At 53.2% G+C, this 15,628-nt stretch overlaps 3 protein-coding genes across 3 annotated transcripts; 1 reads left to right on the top strand and 2 right to left on the bottom strand.

Moving 5' to 3' along the window:
- Window positions 1–2,607: 2,607 nt before the first annotated feature.
- On the bottom strand, window positions 2,608–6,536 carry GUITHDRAFT_121310 (hypothetical protein; the record flags this gene model as incomplete). The annotated part of the gene is made up of 2 exons (XM_005819446.1): window positions 2,608–6,474; window positions 6,519–6,536. The coding sequence occupies 2 exons, from the start codon at window positions 6,534–6,536 to the stop codon at window positions 2,608–2,610; spliced, it is 3,885 nt and encodes a 1,294-aa protein (XP_005819503.1).
- A 3,053-nt stretch (window positions 6,537–9,589) lies between these two features.
- GUITHDRAFT_49669 (hypothetical protein) lies at window positions 9,590–10,150 on the top strand (the record flags this gene model as incomplete). Its single annotated transcript, XM_005819447.1, has 1 exon — window positions 9,590–10,150. A coding segment is annotated over one exon (561 nt), but the record flags the coding sequence as incomplete, so codon positions are not given.
- A 338-nt stretch (window positions 10,151–10,488) lies between these two features.
- Window positions 10,489–13,889, bottom strand: GUITHDRAFT_148575 (hypothetical protein; the record flags this gene model as incomplete). Its single annotated transcript, XM_005819448.1, has 10 exons — window positions 10,489–10,746; window positions 11,096–11,237; window positions 11,702–11,826; window positions 12,060–12,147; window positions 12,194–12,389; window positions 12,527–12,611; window positions 12,658–12,777; window positions 12,846–12,935; window positions 13,042–13,169; window positions 13,265–13,889. The coding sequence occupies 10 exons, from the start codon at window positions 13,887–13,889 to the stop codon at window positions 10,489–10,491; spliced, it is 1,857 nt and encodes a 618-aa protein (XP_005819505.1).
- Window positions 13,890–15,628: the final 1,739 nt, after the last annotated feature.

The following is a 15,628-nucleotide window of genomic DNA, read 5'->3' on the forward strand; positions in this document are numbered from 1 at the left end:
GATGAGGGACTAAAATGAAGGAGCAAGTGAGGACGTGCAGGAGGAAAGTCAGCATATCCATCACACATGCAGGTCAAGCAAACAAGCATCGCATCGCTTATGCTCCCTTGCCTTGCAGTCTTGACAGTTCCTCGGCATGACGGGACAGCGGAGGAAAGGCTGTTTTTTTGACCCGCAGGGAGGTGAGCAGGGGGTGGACAGGGCTCAGAGCAGGGGGTCCAGATCTGGTCCAGATGGAGTCGGGGTCGATGTGGCTCCACCAGCTATCGTGGTTACACACAAGTCTAGCATTCTTGGTGACAAACGGGTTGAAAGGGGGCGGCTGAGTAAAACATGATGGGGACTCTAATGCCGGGCCGTCAACCTCCGGGGCCCGGGGAGCCACCTGGGGACCATCGACGCAAGTCGAGAGTCGATCTCTTAGCCCCTCGTTGACTCCTTGCCCTCATTCAAGAGAGGCCGAATCTCCTCCTCCGGCGGCGGATCTGCCGGAGCTCTTCCTGGATGGTGATGAACTCTGAACCTCAAGGAGACGATGACATCCTGCGTGGGGGAGCAGGAGCAGGAAAGCAGGAGGCGATGGAGAGCCGGAGAAGTTGATTTAGGAAGAAGAAGCAAATCAGAGAGAAGAGACAGCGAAGGCCGGGCGGAAGCAGCTGGATACAGGACGCGGCTGATATGGTAGCGGCCATCACCAACTTGACGAGATTTGATTCATATGGGGCCCTCAGTTTGACCTGATACTTTGTTGAACACGGTCTGCTTCTGCCTCCTGACCTTGTTCCTTGCCCTGCACGTGAGCCAACTCAAGCACGTCAGAGTCGACCTCTGCTCGAGCACGTCAGAGTCGTCCTCTGCTCGAGCACATCAGAGTCGTCCTCTGCTCGAGCACATCAGAGTCGACCTCTGCTCGAGCACATCAGAGTCGACCTCTGCTCGAGCACATCAGAGTCGTCCTCTGCTCGAGCACATCAGAGTCGTCCTCTGCTCAAGCACGTCAGAGTCGTCCTCTGCTCGAGCACATCAGAGTCGACCTCTGCTCGAGCACATCAGAGTCGTCCTCTGCTCAAGCACGTCAGAGTCGTCCTCTGCTCAAGCACGTCAGAGTCGTCCTCTGCTCGAGCACATCAGAGTCGTCCTCTGCTCAAGCACGTCAGAGTCGTCCTCTGCTCGAGCACATCAGAGTCGACCTCTGCTCGAGCACATCAGAGTCGTCCTCTGCTCAAGCACGTCAGAGTCGTCCTCTGCTCAAGCACGTCAGAGTCGTCCTCTGCTCGAGCACATCAGAGTCGACCTCTGCTCGAGCACATCAGAGTCGACCTCTGCTCGAGCACATCAGAGTCGTCCTCTGCTCGAGCACATCAGAGTCGTCCTCTGCTCAAGCACGTCAGAGTCGTCCTCTGCTCGAGCACATCAGAGTCGACCTCTGCTCGAGCACATCAGAGTCGTCCTCTGCTCAAGCACGTCAGAGTCGTCCTCTGCTCAAGCACATCAGAGTCGTCCTCTGCTCGAGCACATCAGAGTCGTCCTCTGCTCAAGCACGTCAGAGTCGTCCTCTGCTCGAGCACATCAGAGTCGACCTCTGCTCGAGCACATCAGAGTCGTCCTCTGCTCAAGCACGTCAGAGTCGTCCTCTGCTCAAGCACGTCAGAGTCGTCCTCTGCTCGAGCACATCAGAGTCGACCTCTGCTCAAGCACATCAGAGTCGTCCTCTGCTCGAGCACATCAGAGTCGACCTCTGCTCAAGCACATCAGAGTCGACCTCTGCTCAAGCACATCAGAGTCGACCTCTGCTCAAGCACATCAGAGTCGACCTCTGCTCAAGCACATCAGAGTCGTCCTCTGCTCGAGCACATCAGAGTCGTCCTCTGCTCGAGCACATCAGAGTCGACCTCTGCTCGAGCACATCAGAGTCGACCTCTGCTCGAGCACATCAGAGTCGTCCTCTGCTCGAGCACATCAGAGTCGACCTCTGCTCAAGCACATCAGAGTCGACCTCTGCTCAAGCACATCAGAGTCGTCCTCTGCTCAAGCACATCAGAGTCGACCTCTGCTCAAGCACATCAGAGTCGACCTCTGCTCAAGCACATCAGAGTCGACCTCTGCTCAAGCACAGTCAGCCAGCTGCTGTAACTTGTTCGACGATTGCGATTCGAGAGCCTTAGTTGCACCACCTGAGCCCATTGTGCATCCGAATGGTTAGTGTTACGAAGTGGATCGTATCTTAGCACGTCGTGGGAAAGGTCGTCGTGTGCAATACTTGATCAGATGGAAAGGTTATGATAATACTGCGTCTGATTCTTGGTTGTCATTCCGTGAATCGAAGACGCCATTTCTTCGTCAATTGATGCGTGAGTTTAATTTGACTAATTCTAATTCCTGATGCAGCGAAGTTCATCGAGATGTTTCTCAGATGATGCGCTTGGGAGCGTAATGATAGGAGTTGCTTGAGCGGTCACGTATACTTCAGTCACCTAGCTTTTTTTTATCCTGTCGATTTGGTCATAAATCTATCCTAACATTCTATACGTTCGGCGAGCGCGGTTGTGTTGAGGTTCCTGTTTGCTTGCTTAACACAAGTTCGACAGTTGGTTCAAGTTCACAGAGTCAAGCTAGATCATCAGGGTTGTCAATGCCTGAACGTATCTTTGACTGCAGCAGGCTGATACGGTCAAGAATGCTGTTGAGCAGGTCCTTTTGCAGATGTAACGACCTGAGAAACGGGTGCTCCACTGGCTCCACGCATGTCAAGGCCATGTCAACCGCTACCTCATGAAATACGACGCCTCCCCGGTAAACCCTCGCCTGCACTGCTGCCACCAGCGCCTCCAGCCCTGACACATGCAAACCACCACGGTCCTTCTCTTGCTGCTGTTGCTCTTGCTGCTCCCTCTTTGCTTGAACCTCCAAGGGCTTTGAGAATGACGCGAGATACGTCCAGTCGACCTTGACCTTGTTGGCAGCTTCACTTGTCTCCTTCTCTAGCTCCGCAATTCTCTTCCACCAGTCTTCACCCCCCTTGTCGCCCTTCCAGCCTGACTCTGACTCCAAGTCCTTTGAGTCTCGACTTGCTTCATACAGCACCGGCACCAGCACAGGTATGATGTACTTCCCTGCCTCACACGCCCGAGCAAACTCTCTCCTGCAGTTGCCGCTCTTGACGTACTTGTCGCTCATAAAGACTACAAACACCTCGCAGCGAGACACCCCGAGCTCCATCTTCTGCATGTGATCTTCCCCGGGGTTGATCCCTCCCTCCACGTCGAACCAGCACTGCAGGCTTGTCTGCTCCTCGATCCGCCGCTTCACCTCCCTCACCATCTTCTGCGTCGAGTTGTCGTGCCCCCACTGGTAGCTCAAGAACACCTGCGGCGGCGTGACGTCCAGCACGTCCATCTCCCTCTGACATCCGTCGCAGTAAATCTTAGCCGTCAGGTCGCGAGCGAGCATGCTCAAGCACTTGGGTCGGCTGAAGAAGTGCGGGACTCTCTTGTCCTTCAAGCAAGACGGACACGGGGAGCTCGAGCCATTGAACGCCAGCACCTCCTCCACGGTTGTCGTATGACCCCTTGTGCAAGTGATTGCTTTGATCATGATCTTGTGTTTGATGACATCTTCCTGCTCCAGCTCTTGCTGCATGTCTGTCATACCCTTCCTTTCTTTATCTAGCGCTGCCTTGATCTCCGACCGATCAAACCTGCCCACGGCTCGATCGCCTTGGGAGGCAGGTTGAGACTCAGACCTATCATGCAAACAAGCTTGGCACAGAAGCTCGTTCTGACTGGTGACCTCGTACAAGTCTTCGAAGCTTCCTCGTCCCTGATGCAGCTTCTTGATGATGCCGTCATACAACGTTCGCATCGAGCCTTGATCATTCTCCTTGTACTGATGGAAGATCCGGTATCGCTCCATCCCTTGTATCTCCTGCGGCCACCACTCGTTGAACCTGTTCGTCAGCTTGATCTGCTTGTCGTAGTAGTCTGTCAATACGACGGGGATGATAATTGCTTCGCTCGCTGTCAATCTGTTCCATAACTTGCTGAAGCTACTTTCTCCTTGAATGGGTCCCTGCTCATCAACACACTCTGTCGATATACACAAGATGTTCACGAGACATTCATCACCAGCACCTCCACGTTCGTCACATGGATGTGTCTGGCAAGTAAGACCTAGAGGGAGGTTCTCCGCCTTGTAAAGCTTCTTCACCTTTCTTTCAATATCCAGCCCACATGCTCTTGACCTCTCTCCTTGCGTGAAGATCCCTATTTGCACGGCCTCTTTGCCTGAGCTCTCCTTGTCGCTTCTCCTTCGCTTCATCCCCGGGAAGAACGCCTCCAGTTGCTTCAAGTCCTCTTGCAAGTTCTCGATCTGCTGCCTCGTCGACGCATCAGCTCTCAGCACGTGCTTGTCATTGTCTTCCCGCCAGCTCACCAGCAGCGTCCGGCCCCAGCCCTTCATCACCGCCATAGAGCCGCTGCAGTCTACCTCAAAGTGTCGAGCAGCGCACAGCACGACCAGCCTGTCGATGAAGCCTGCGGGGAAAATGTTGTACTCGCACTCGACAGATGCGCACAGCGACTGCTTGTCCTTGTCCGTCACTGCTCGCTTGTGCTCATGCGTGAACGACGGGATGATGCCGGGACACAGCAGCTCTCTGCTCTTGTTGTCTGTATCCTTCAAGTCCTTCATCCCCTCGCCCAGGAAGTGCGCCAGATCGCAGCCTCGCAGCAGAGCCACCGCCTCCTGCACCTCCACATGGCTCTTGATGAAGCCTACCTCTTCTGATCTTGATGTCTTGTCTGTCTTCGCATTGCGCCAGAAGTCGCTGTCTTGCTGGGGCCACAAGTACTCCAACATGTCCTCGTCTATGATACCCAGGTGTAGCAGCTTCTTCGTCTTCTTGGACTTGGTCGGGTCCTGCTGGAAGAAGTCGAGCAGGTGCTCCCAGTCATGTCGCATCACGCCCTTGAACACGTCGATCATCCACACGGGATCGATGAAGACCGTGTCCTCGACGGAGTACTTGCCTAGGTCTCTCTTGCTTTGATCGGCGCTCAGCTCATGACCGAAGTACTTGAGCACGCCCATGTCGTGCAAGAAGCTCGTCGCCACCTTGTGCTCTTTCTCGCTGACCCCTGACTCTCTCAACATCTCCTTGTACTCCTCTACCTTGACGTACGAGACAGACCCTGACTTTCGCTTCTCCACAGCCTCTCTCAGTCTCAGATAAGGTCTAGGGATTCTTTCCTCCCACCACAGCAGCTCTTTTGCAGTCTTGCACACAGATCGCCGCAGCTCCTTCACCCCCTGTCCCTCAAGACAGTTCACCCGGAAGCTCTCGCCTCCGTTGATGACGTGCAACGGCAGGATATGCAAATCTTCATCCTCTGCCATCTTCTTCAGCTCCTCTTCCACACATGCCTTCACCTCCTCACACTGATCCGTCACCTCGCTCTCCCCGACAAGATCGATGTGCGTTGCTACGAGCAACACGCTCGATCCCGGCACTCGCGCTTGCGTAGCTCGCAGCCATGTAGCGATCATCATCTTCAGCTCCTCCATGCTCTGCTTGTCTCGCTTCCCCCTCACGTTCCACACCAGCAGGTACAAGGCCCGCCTCACGATGAAGTACTGGTTCGTCTTGGCGTAGATCTGCTGCCCCCCGAAGTCCATCACGTCACACGTCAGCCCGTCAGCGTCCTCAGGCTCCCACTCGTGCAGGTCTATCCCGATCGTCCTCCTGTCTACCTCGATCTTGTCCGCCTTGTCCTTGTCTGACCTCAGAGCTCTCAGCACGCTCGTCTTGCCTGCCTCTCCGTTGCCTATGAGGATCAGGTTGATCCGCTTGTTCGCCTCGCTGTCTCTCTTGACGCTCTGCAGGTACGTGAAAGCAGCTGCCCCTCCCTGACTGGCGATCTCAGGGGGAGGCAGCTGCAGCCTGACGCAGCTCTCACACTTGACCTCCTGCAGGCTAGACTCCATGCTGCACAGCTCGTCCAAGGGAAAGTGGGAGAGGCTGGGGTTACCGGACACGTCGATGACTTTGAAAGCAACGCCGAGCTTGGAGATCCATCGAGGCAGGCTCTTCATCCTCAGATCTCGTATCACATATCGTTTCATCCCATCTGTCCGCAAAGACATGTTGAGCGTGCCCGTCTTGCTGTCGTAGCAGCTCCCGAGCTCTCCGCCCGACAGGAGCTGCTTCACCTCTTCGACAGCAGAGCTATCCATCTCTTGCATCCCGAAGATGTAGTGGCACTTGACTAGGTCCAGTCTCTCGGCAAACGGCTTCATCACGTTGTTAGCGTATTTGCGGAACTTCTCGATCTTGGCGATGGCGTCCTGCCTACTGGGTCTTGACGATACAAGATCTTGCTCAAGGTTGTGCACGCAGGAACGTCGATCCTTGCAGTGCTGGCACATGATTATTTGCCTTTCATCTTCAGGTTTGCCGTCGAAGTAGCAAACGCAGCACTAGAAAAAAGATCAGCCGCAACCCAGACCATGCCAGCAAAGACCCGAATGGCAAAATACATGTCAGCCAATCATTCTCTGAGCACATCATATGATATGACACTTACTCCCTATGAAGAACGAAACAAGGAAAAACCAGGAATTTTGAAAAACAAATTCAGTCCAATCATCCCCTGACCGCATGTTTTATGACTCGTAGCTTACCAGCTGTCAAGCCCAATCAACATCCCATCCGATGAATATACCGAAAAATACACGGAAATCGTCAGCCAGCCAATCGTTCGGAATGACCGCATCTTTTATGATTTGTCACTTACCCACTAGCCAGTCCAATGAACATCCCATCCGATACAAAAACCGTAACATACACGAAAATCGTCAGCCAGCCAATTTTCCCCTTATCCAATCTTTCATCATTGTTACTTACATCCTATCCAGCCCAATCAACATCCCATCCGACGAATAATCGAGAAAAACACAAAATTATGTCAGCCAATCGCCCCATGAATATGACCGCAAATTTCATATTCTTCACTTACTTGCTATGCAGCCCCATTCCGTCCATCCGAGCAATAACCGGTAAGATTTGCAAAATACTTGTCAGCTCAATCATTCCCGACCACATCATTCATTTGTTACTCACTCCCTATCCAGCCCATTAAAAAACAAACAAGCCATCCGACGACAGAACCGAAAAATGAACAAAAACAGTGAGCCAATCGTCCCCTTAGCGAATGATCGGCTTTACCGGGCAAATCGCTTTGTCGATGTGATCATCTTTGTTACAGCCACACCATTCGCAGTTGTCATTGTCGTCCGGATCGAAGGTCTATATGATTTGTCAGTCCGATCTTCCCCTGATCACATGTTTCATCAATTGTAACTTACCAGCTGTCCAGCCCAATCAACATCCCATCCGATGCAAAAACCGAAAATACACGAAAATTGTAAGCTAATCGTTCCATGACCGCATCTTTCATGATAGTTACTTACATACTATCCGGCCCAATCAACAGTCGGTGAATAACCGAGAAAAACAACAACACAAAATTTTGTCAGGCAATCGTCCCATGCATATTTTATCATCCTCACTTACCCCCTATCAAGCCCCATTCACAATCCAGCCGATACAAAGACCAAAAAACGCAAATCCACATGTGAGCCAATCTTTCCCGATATTTGAAGATGGTTACTTACATCCTGTGCAAGCCCCAATCGTAGCAAATCCGATGAGAACCCGATAAAATCACAAGGTACACGTCAAATCCCTATCGTCCCCTGACCGCATCTTTCATTATTGTTACTTACATTCTATTCAGCCACATTCATGACCCATCCGATGAGACACCACAAAAGTGCAAAGAACACGTCAGCCATATCGTCCCCTGACCGCATTTCATCATCGTTACTTACCCGCTATACCGCCCCATCCACAGCACATTCGAGCAAATACCGACACATACACAAAATAAATGTCAGTCCAATCATCCCCTTCCTGACCGCACCTTTCATCATCGTTACTTACCCGCTATACCGCCCCATCCACAGTACATTCGAGCAAATACCGACACATACACAAAATGATTGTCAGTCCAATCATCCCCTTACCGCATGTTTTATGACTCGTAGCTTACCAGCTATCAAGCCCAATCAACATCCCATCCGATGAAAATACCGAAAAATGAACGAAAATCGTCAGCAAGCCAATACCGCATCTTTTACGATTTGTGACTTACCCGCTATTCAGCCTCATTCACAACCCAGCCGATGAACACCCACAAGATTTGCAAAGCTACATGTCAGTTCAATCATTATCTGAGCGAACGGATGCTTACGTAGCAGAACTTTCTATCTGTGAGGTGCTCTTGTTCAAGCTTCGAACAGGTCGCACACCGTCCTTGGGCTCCAGCTTTGAAGGTAGCCTGTTGTAGAATATTAACCCAATTGTTCCCTGACCGCATCTTTCATCATTGTTACTTACATCCTATCCAGCCCAATCAATAACCCATCGGATGATAAACCGAAAAATGCACGAAAATCGTAAGCCAGTCAGTCGTCCCCTGACCGCATCCTTCATGATCGTGACTTACCAGCTGTCAAGCCCAATCAATGACCCATCCGATGAAAAACCGAGAAAAATACACCAATATTGTCAGCCAGCAAATCGATCCCTGACCGCATCATATGGTATGACACTTACTGCCTATGAAGACAGATTCCATCAAAACAAGCCAAGAAAGAGTAGCAATTGCAAAGCAAATGTCAGCCAACCATCCCCTGACCGCATCTTTCATGATTGGTCACTTACATCCTATCCAGTCCAGTCAACAACCCATTCGATGAGAAAACCGAAAAATATACGAAAAATGTCGGTCAATCGTTCCTTGATGTCAGCATCGTTGCAAATGTTACTCACTCCCTATCCAGACCATTGTTTCCAATCCCAGCAACAAAACGATGGAAGTTGAGAAAAGAAAGCACGTCAGCCAGCGAATTGTCCCGATGATAAACCCAAAAAATTACAAAGAGCATGTCAGTCTAATCGTTCACTGAACGAGCATATGCTGCACAGACTGATGCTTACCGCCTTCCGAATAACATCATCGCAATTCATGGCAGAGCGTAAAACACACAAAGTCAGATGACGCCTACTAGAAGCTACTCAAATTACGCATCTCGTGCTGTCGTCGGTACCTTTATTGACCACGATCTGGAGAAACACAAGTAAGGAGGTCAAGAAAAGTGTTGGGAGGAAGCGAAGGAGCCGCCAAGAAAGGAGTTGAATGATGGAAGGAACAGATGCGGGGGAGCAAAGCAAACATCTCCATCATCAAGCATGTAACTGAAGGTAACAGCATCTCATCCCAGCTGCTCCTTGCCTTGCAATGAAGGCAGTACTTCAGCATCGCTGTCGGCTTCAGAGGACTTATCGGGCAGTTATCGGGCAGTTATCGGGCAGTTATCGGCAGTTATCGGGTTGATCACTGGGCGGACCACCAGCTATCGCGGTTACGTACAGCGATACGTAATGGCGGTCATAGCGGAGCTCGAGGTCAGGGAGCTGAAGTTGGAGATGAGGAGGTTGGAGAGCAGCATGGTGGAGGAGGCAGCCCAGCTAGCAGCTGCTGCCTTCCTCTCCTCCCCCTTCTACCGATGGATCTTCTCGGAGAAGCAGAGTGAGCAGATTGCGTTCTGCTTACAATGGCTGTTCGAAAGAAACTTCGTGGCGTATGTGGAGCAAGGAGCGGGGGTATGCACCTTCTGTGGGGGAGAAATGGTGTCTTTCTTTGTGCTGCTGGAGGGAGATTCCTCCTCTCTCTCACTGTGGGACATGATCAGGCTGGGATTGTACTCCATGCCGTTCAATGTGGGTTTTGGGCCAACGATGAAAATGTTGCGGGTGAAAGGATGGGTAGAGGACAGGTTGGAGAAGACGATGCAAGATCATGGTATCAAGAAGGAAACCTGGTCGCTGCAGAGAGTGGTGGTCAAGCCCGGATGGCAAGGGAAGGGGTTAGGGTCCGCCTGTTTGTCGCACATGCTCAATACGGCAGGACCGAGCGAGCACGGGGTGATCTTGACAACGCAGGAGGAGCCCAACGTTCGTTTCTATGAGCGGCTGGGGTTTGAGACGATTGATGATGCTGTTTTCGAGTACGAGGGGGAGCGGATGCCATCGTGGACCATGTGGAAGCGACCGCAAGCGTTGTAGGGGGATGAGGAGGAGCGGGCTAGGGTCGGCATGTTGATTTGAGTTTTACGAGATGAAGAGAAGTAAACTTGTCAGCGTCAAGTATGGAGAGTTGCAAAGAGTTGGGCGTGTTGAAGAGGAGGTGGACGCTGAGATGAAGCGAGGGAGACGAGATCTAGGCAAGAGGAGGACGAGGAGGCAGGAGGAAAGGAAGGCGGAGAGCGAGGAGGAGAGGAGAGAAGAGAAGGAGAGTGGAAGAAATCGAGTATGAGAGGACACAGGAGGATAACGACAAAGGTGCGGGGAGAGCGAGTTTCGTTGTTCTACGCAACATGAACCTGAATGCCATTAGGCATCGTAGTGACGTTGGAGGGGGGCTGGTCGACGGCTGGAGCTGGGGTGGGAGCTGGGAGGGGAGCTGGGGTCTGCTGAAAGTTCCCAGGGGTCTGCACGAAGGCAGCTGCCTTTCCTCCGTACTGCTCCGGGAGGGGAGCTGGGAAACTCCTCTGCTGGGCAGAGATCCGGTTCATAATCGATGCCGTGACCAGCAGAACAGCCAGGAAGGTGATGGCAGTGAAAACCTAAGGGAGGGAAGTCAAGAAGGCGGAAGGAGGGAGAAGGAAAGCAGGAGAGCATGGAGGGGGAGGGTTAGGGAGGATGGAGGCCGAAAGTGGACCGTAGAGGGGAGGATGGAGGAAGAGAAAAGGGAGAGAGGAAGAACAGAGTGCAGGAGGAGGGAGGGGAGGAGGAGCAAGAGAAGAGGAGGGGTAAAGGGAAGAGGGAACAAGAGTAGGGAAGGAGAAAGGAAGAACCAGTTCAAGGAGATTGTTGCAGCAGGGGAGCGAAGGAGGGGAGCAGGTGTAAGAGTAGAGGAGGGACAGGGATCAGCAAGAGGAGAGTTGAAGTAGAGAAGGAGTGAGTTGTAGGTACCGCAATGGCGATGAGAGCACGGGAGCCAACGTCGACCGCGGGCTGCTTGATCTCCTTGGACGTCCAGGACACCCACTCGTTGCTGATGCAGGTCTGTCTATGTCCCTTGTTGTCGGTGGCGGTACATCGCTCCTGCCCGTCCCTGAAGTACAGGCGTCAGATGAGGAGGAGGGATCAGGACGAGCTGGAGGAGGACGACCAGGGAGGGGAGACAGAGGAAGAGCAAGAGGAGGAAAACAGAGTAGGAGGAGAACGAGAAGAGAAACAGGATGAGGTAGAGGAGGGAGGAGGATCAGGACGAAAGAGAGAAAAGCAGTAGCAGCAACAAGAAAGAAAGGAAAAGGAGAAGCGGGGGAGCAGGAGGCACGAGCGAAGAGGAGTAGACTTCGTGAGGAATGAGCGAGCGGGTTCAGTACAAGCAAATCTTGCAGTCGGGGGGACAGAGCAAGAGCAAGTGGAGGAAAACAGAGCAGGAGGAGAGCGAGAAGAGAAACAGGAAGAGGTAGAGGAGGGAGGAGGATCAGGAGGCTCATTAAGGAGCAGGAGGAGCAAAAGAAAAAGATGGAGCAGGAGACATATTTCGGAAGGGGAGGAGGAGATCCGTACAAGCAAATCTTGCAGTCGGTCTGGGTGCAGTGGCCGGTGTAGTCGATAGGAGGGGAGACGAAGTGGAAGGAGAACGACTCTTCCTCGTGCCTGAACTCCCCAGTAGTTGAACAACTTCCATCAGCCTGCGGGTAAATCCAACCACAGTTATCATCATGCCTCCTATGCGTCCTCTTCAAAGCATGTCCTCTGCGTCTGTCTCCTTCCTCAGTCAACTTCTACTCCTCCTTCTGTCTTTTCCCCAGCTAACGTCTCCTCTTCCATCGCCTCCTGCTCCTGCTCCTGCTCCTGCTCCTGCTCCTGCTCCTGCTCCTGCTCCTGCTCCTGCTCCTGCTCCTGCTCTCCCTTGTCGGCATACCTGCACTTCCAACTTGATATCTCCACATAGTTGTGAGGTCGTGCAGCCGTAACGGGCCGCTGTGACAAGGCAGTCAACACACGCCGGCCTGCACAGCCAGCTCAGTATCAGCTGGACTTCAGCTCAGGACGTACTGGCAGTAGGCTGATGTGCTTAGACCCCACGACGGAGGCTGGTACGCCTCGTACTGCTGGGCATTGACCGACGGTGCATCGCATTGGTAGCCATCGGTGATAGCAGGAGGAGGAGGAGGAGGAGGAGACGGTGGAGGAGGAGTAGGTGCGGCAGTGCAGAGCTTGCACTGTCCTTGCGCAGTGTCGCTGGAACAACCTTGCAAGCAAGTCAAAATCCAGCAAAACATATGCCTGCCTTTTCCCTCCTCGTCCTCGTCCTCGTCCTCTTCCTCCTTCACCCTCCCACACTGCTCCACTTTCCCCTCCGACCTCATTCCCAACCCTGCACCCTACCTCCGGAGTTTGCGACACATTCTTTGCAGCTGGCAAGGCATCTGCAGTAGGTCTTCTCATCGCTCCTCTGCGGCCCCCCGGGAGCCTTCGAGCAGGAGAGTCAAAGGCGCAGGGAACGTTTCCTAGCTCACCGTGCAAGTATCCTTGCTGAAAGTTACTCCGAAAATCTGTGTAGGGGGCTGGCAAGCTCCCTCGCAGCTCCTGTAGTCGACTGAACACTGCCTTGTAGCTTCATTGAAGCCATCATTCGCCTGTACGAGGCCAGGTCAACACATACTGCACATCTTCTCTTCCTTTTCCTCCGCCTCCTCCTCCTCACCTCGCAGCAGAAACGATCAGTCTGATTCATGCAGAGACCGTCACGGTACAGGCACGATGGGCACACAGAGGTATTTCTCACGATCACATACTGCAAGAAACCTTCAGATCAAGCCGGGAAAGAGCTCTTGGAGCAGAGCTGAGAACTCAGGTGGAGATGATGCTGGGGACATTCAATCATGCACAGGTAGCATCACCGGCACGCAGGTAGCTGGGGTGTTGTACAGATTGCGGGTGGACACGGCGCTAGAGTGCTGCTGAACTTTGTTGACAAGGAGCATGGGGTACGCGTTGACTGAGCTGAGATCCACAACTTTGAGGAACGCTGGAGCCCAAGAGTTTACTCGGCCACAGTACCTGTCTGAGGATTCGAGAAGGGTCAGGTCGCCATGGCATGCGGAAGCTACATCCTCATCCTACCTTCTGCCTCCTTGGGCCATCCCAACGGAGTCCCTCGGTTCTCCTGGTAAGTGACGTTGTTGGGGTCGTCCGTATTGGCAACTTGAACTGAAGTGAAGACATGCTCTTGGTAAGCGCTCTTGTCAAGGGAGGTGTCGCAGTTGGACTTGGGAAGGTCGTAGCTCTTGCACTTGGAGCGGAGGGGGAGGCCCTCGAACTGCTTCGCATACACCATCATCCTGAGCTTCCTTCCGGGGGTGAGGCCAGTGCCGGTGTTGTTGGACGTCAGGTTGTAGGGGATAACAACAGGGTTCTTGTTGTCGATGCCGCAGTACTCGTTGACGCCGCAGTCGCAGTCGGAGATGCACTGCACGCAGAGACCGAACTTGCGCGGCCTTGTCTCATCCGCTGGCTTGCTCCATCCTCGTGACTGAGTGTTGAACTTGTACGTGTTGTCAGTGAAGAAGTACTGGCAGTAGGGAGCTTCTTCTGAGCGGCATTCCTCGGCCGAGTAGCAGAGCTGGCCGTAGTCAGCAGCGAGAGCGTTGTGGGAGAGGAGGAGGAGGAGGAGGAGGACGGAGAGAGGAGGGAGGGGGGGGGGGGAGAGGAAGCGAAGGGCAGGAAGGGAAAACCGGGGACCCGCCATGGAGCTCCCCAGTCAGTGACTTGCAGGAGGCTGTGCTATGACTATGGGTACTTACGACCATGAAATTGGTGGTAAGGGTACTTCCATTCTGGCTTTCAAAAGTCGACAATGGGGAGGGTAGGGGTACCACTCTTGTCCGAGGGTGGGGGTACCGTAGTACAGAAATTCACAGAGGGTCCCGGATGATTTCAGTCAAACAGACCGGTATCATTCCAAGAGGATCCAAAATTTGGTGGGTGGGGGTGAGTAGGGGTGAGGAATCACTCCATACAGCGGGGGGTTGCGATTTTTAACGGTCACTTTCCTGCAAGGAGGGGTAAGGATTCAGGAGAGACGGGGTAGGGTCACCATTGGCACAAAAAGAGGTAAAATGGAGGGGTACCAAAATGGTAATTGCAGGGGTACACTGATCAGGGAGGGTGGAAAGAGGGTGGGTGGTGCTGAGTACAATTTAAAAAGCAGGTCAGGCGTGTGGGCCATTTTTGGTTATGGGCCTCTGAATGTGTACCGCACATGTTGGGAGACCATTTGGATTCCTAGGAGACCGCGCATGTTGGACGACCTGAAACTCTGTCCATGTCCGAGCTCTGTCCGAGCTGGGATCCTGCGCTTTCCCCTCCTCCTCCTCTTCCTCCTTCTCCTTCTCCACCACCACCACCTCCTCCTCCACCTCCTCCTCCTCCACCACCATCAACCACCAACCACCACCTGATCTGCTCCTGCTCCTGCTCCCCTTCCCCTCCCCCTCCTCTGCTCCTGCTCCTGCTCCTGCTCCTGCTCCACCACCACCACCTCCTCTCCTCCTCCTGTTCCCTACTTCTCCTTCAACTCCTCTTCCCCTCCCTACTCTCTCATCCCTCCTCCTCCTCACTCTCCTCCCCCCATCCCTACTCCTTCACCTCCTCCCATCCTTACTCTTCCTCAACCTCACTCTCACCCTCCTCCCATCCTCACTTCTCCTCGCCCTCTGTTCCTCCTGGCCCATTTGCTTCAGTAGTCTTCATCATAAGCATGAGCATCGCCAACTTCATCGCCACCTTCCCTTCTCTCGCCCCTCCCAAGCTGAGCCCTGTCTTGCTGATTTGTCCACATGTCTTCTCAAATGCATCATTGAAATTTTTCTTTCAGAAGAAAGGGAGGAGCTCTGAAGCGAGGAGGAGGAGGAGAGGGAGGAGGATGAGGAGGAGGTGACCGCAAGGAAAGGCCTGCATTCCATCGGAAAGAATGAGGCGAGGAGATAAAGGAGGAGGAGAAGGAAGATCAGAGCGAATAGTGGGTGGCAAGGGAAACGGAGGCCAGAATGGCAGCAGGAGTGGCAGCAATGAACGAGGCGCAGTTGGGCGAGCAGTAGCAGGAGCAGGAGCAGGAGGAGCAGGAGGAGCAGGAGGAGCAGGAGCAGGATGTAGTGGAGATGGAACAGGCGAAGAATTCAGCTGTGCTCAAGGGGTGCAAGCAACTGTTGCAATAGGAGGAAGAGCAGCACAGGCAGGAGCAGCAGCAGCAAGATCAGAAGCAGCAGAAGCAGGAGGAGGAGCAGGATCAGCAGCAGCGGCAGCAGCAGAAGCAGGAGGAGGAGGAGCAGAAAGTTCAGATGGGCTCGCCATGGAGCAAGGAAATGCGATTCTTGAATGGGCTGGTACTGGAGAGTCAACACTTCCGATGGAGATAGAGCTGGATGCTCAGAGGTGATTGAAATGATGATGATGAAGAGACGATGATGATGATGGAGATGAAGATGG

This window comes from Guillardia theta (assembly GCF_000315625.1).
Source record: "Guillardia theta CCMP2712 unplaced genomic scaffold GUITHscaffold_223, whole genome shotgun sequence".
In the NCBI taxonomy this organism is placed as follows: Eukaryota; class Cryptophyceae; order Pyrenomonadales; family Geminigeraceae; genus Guillardia; species Guillardia theta.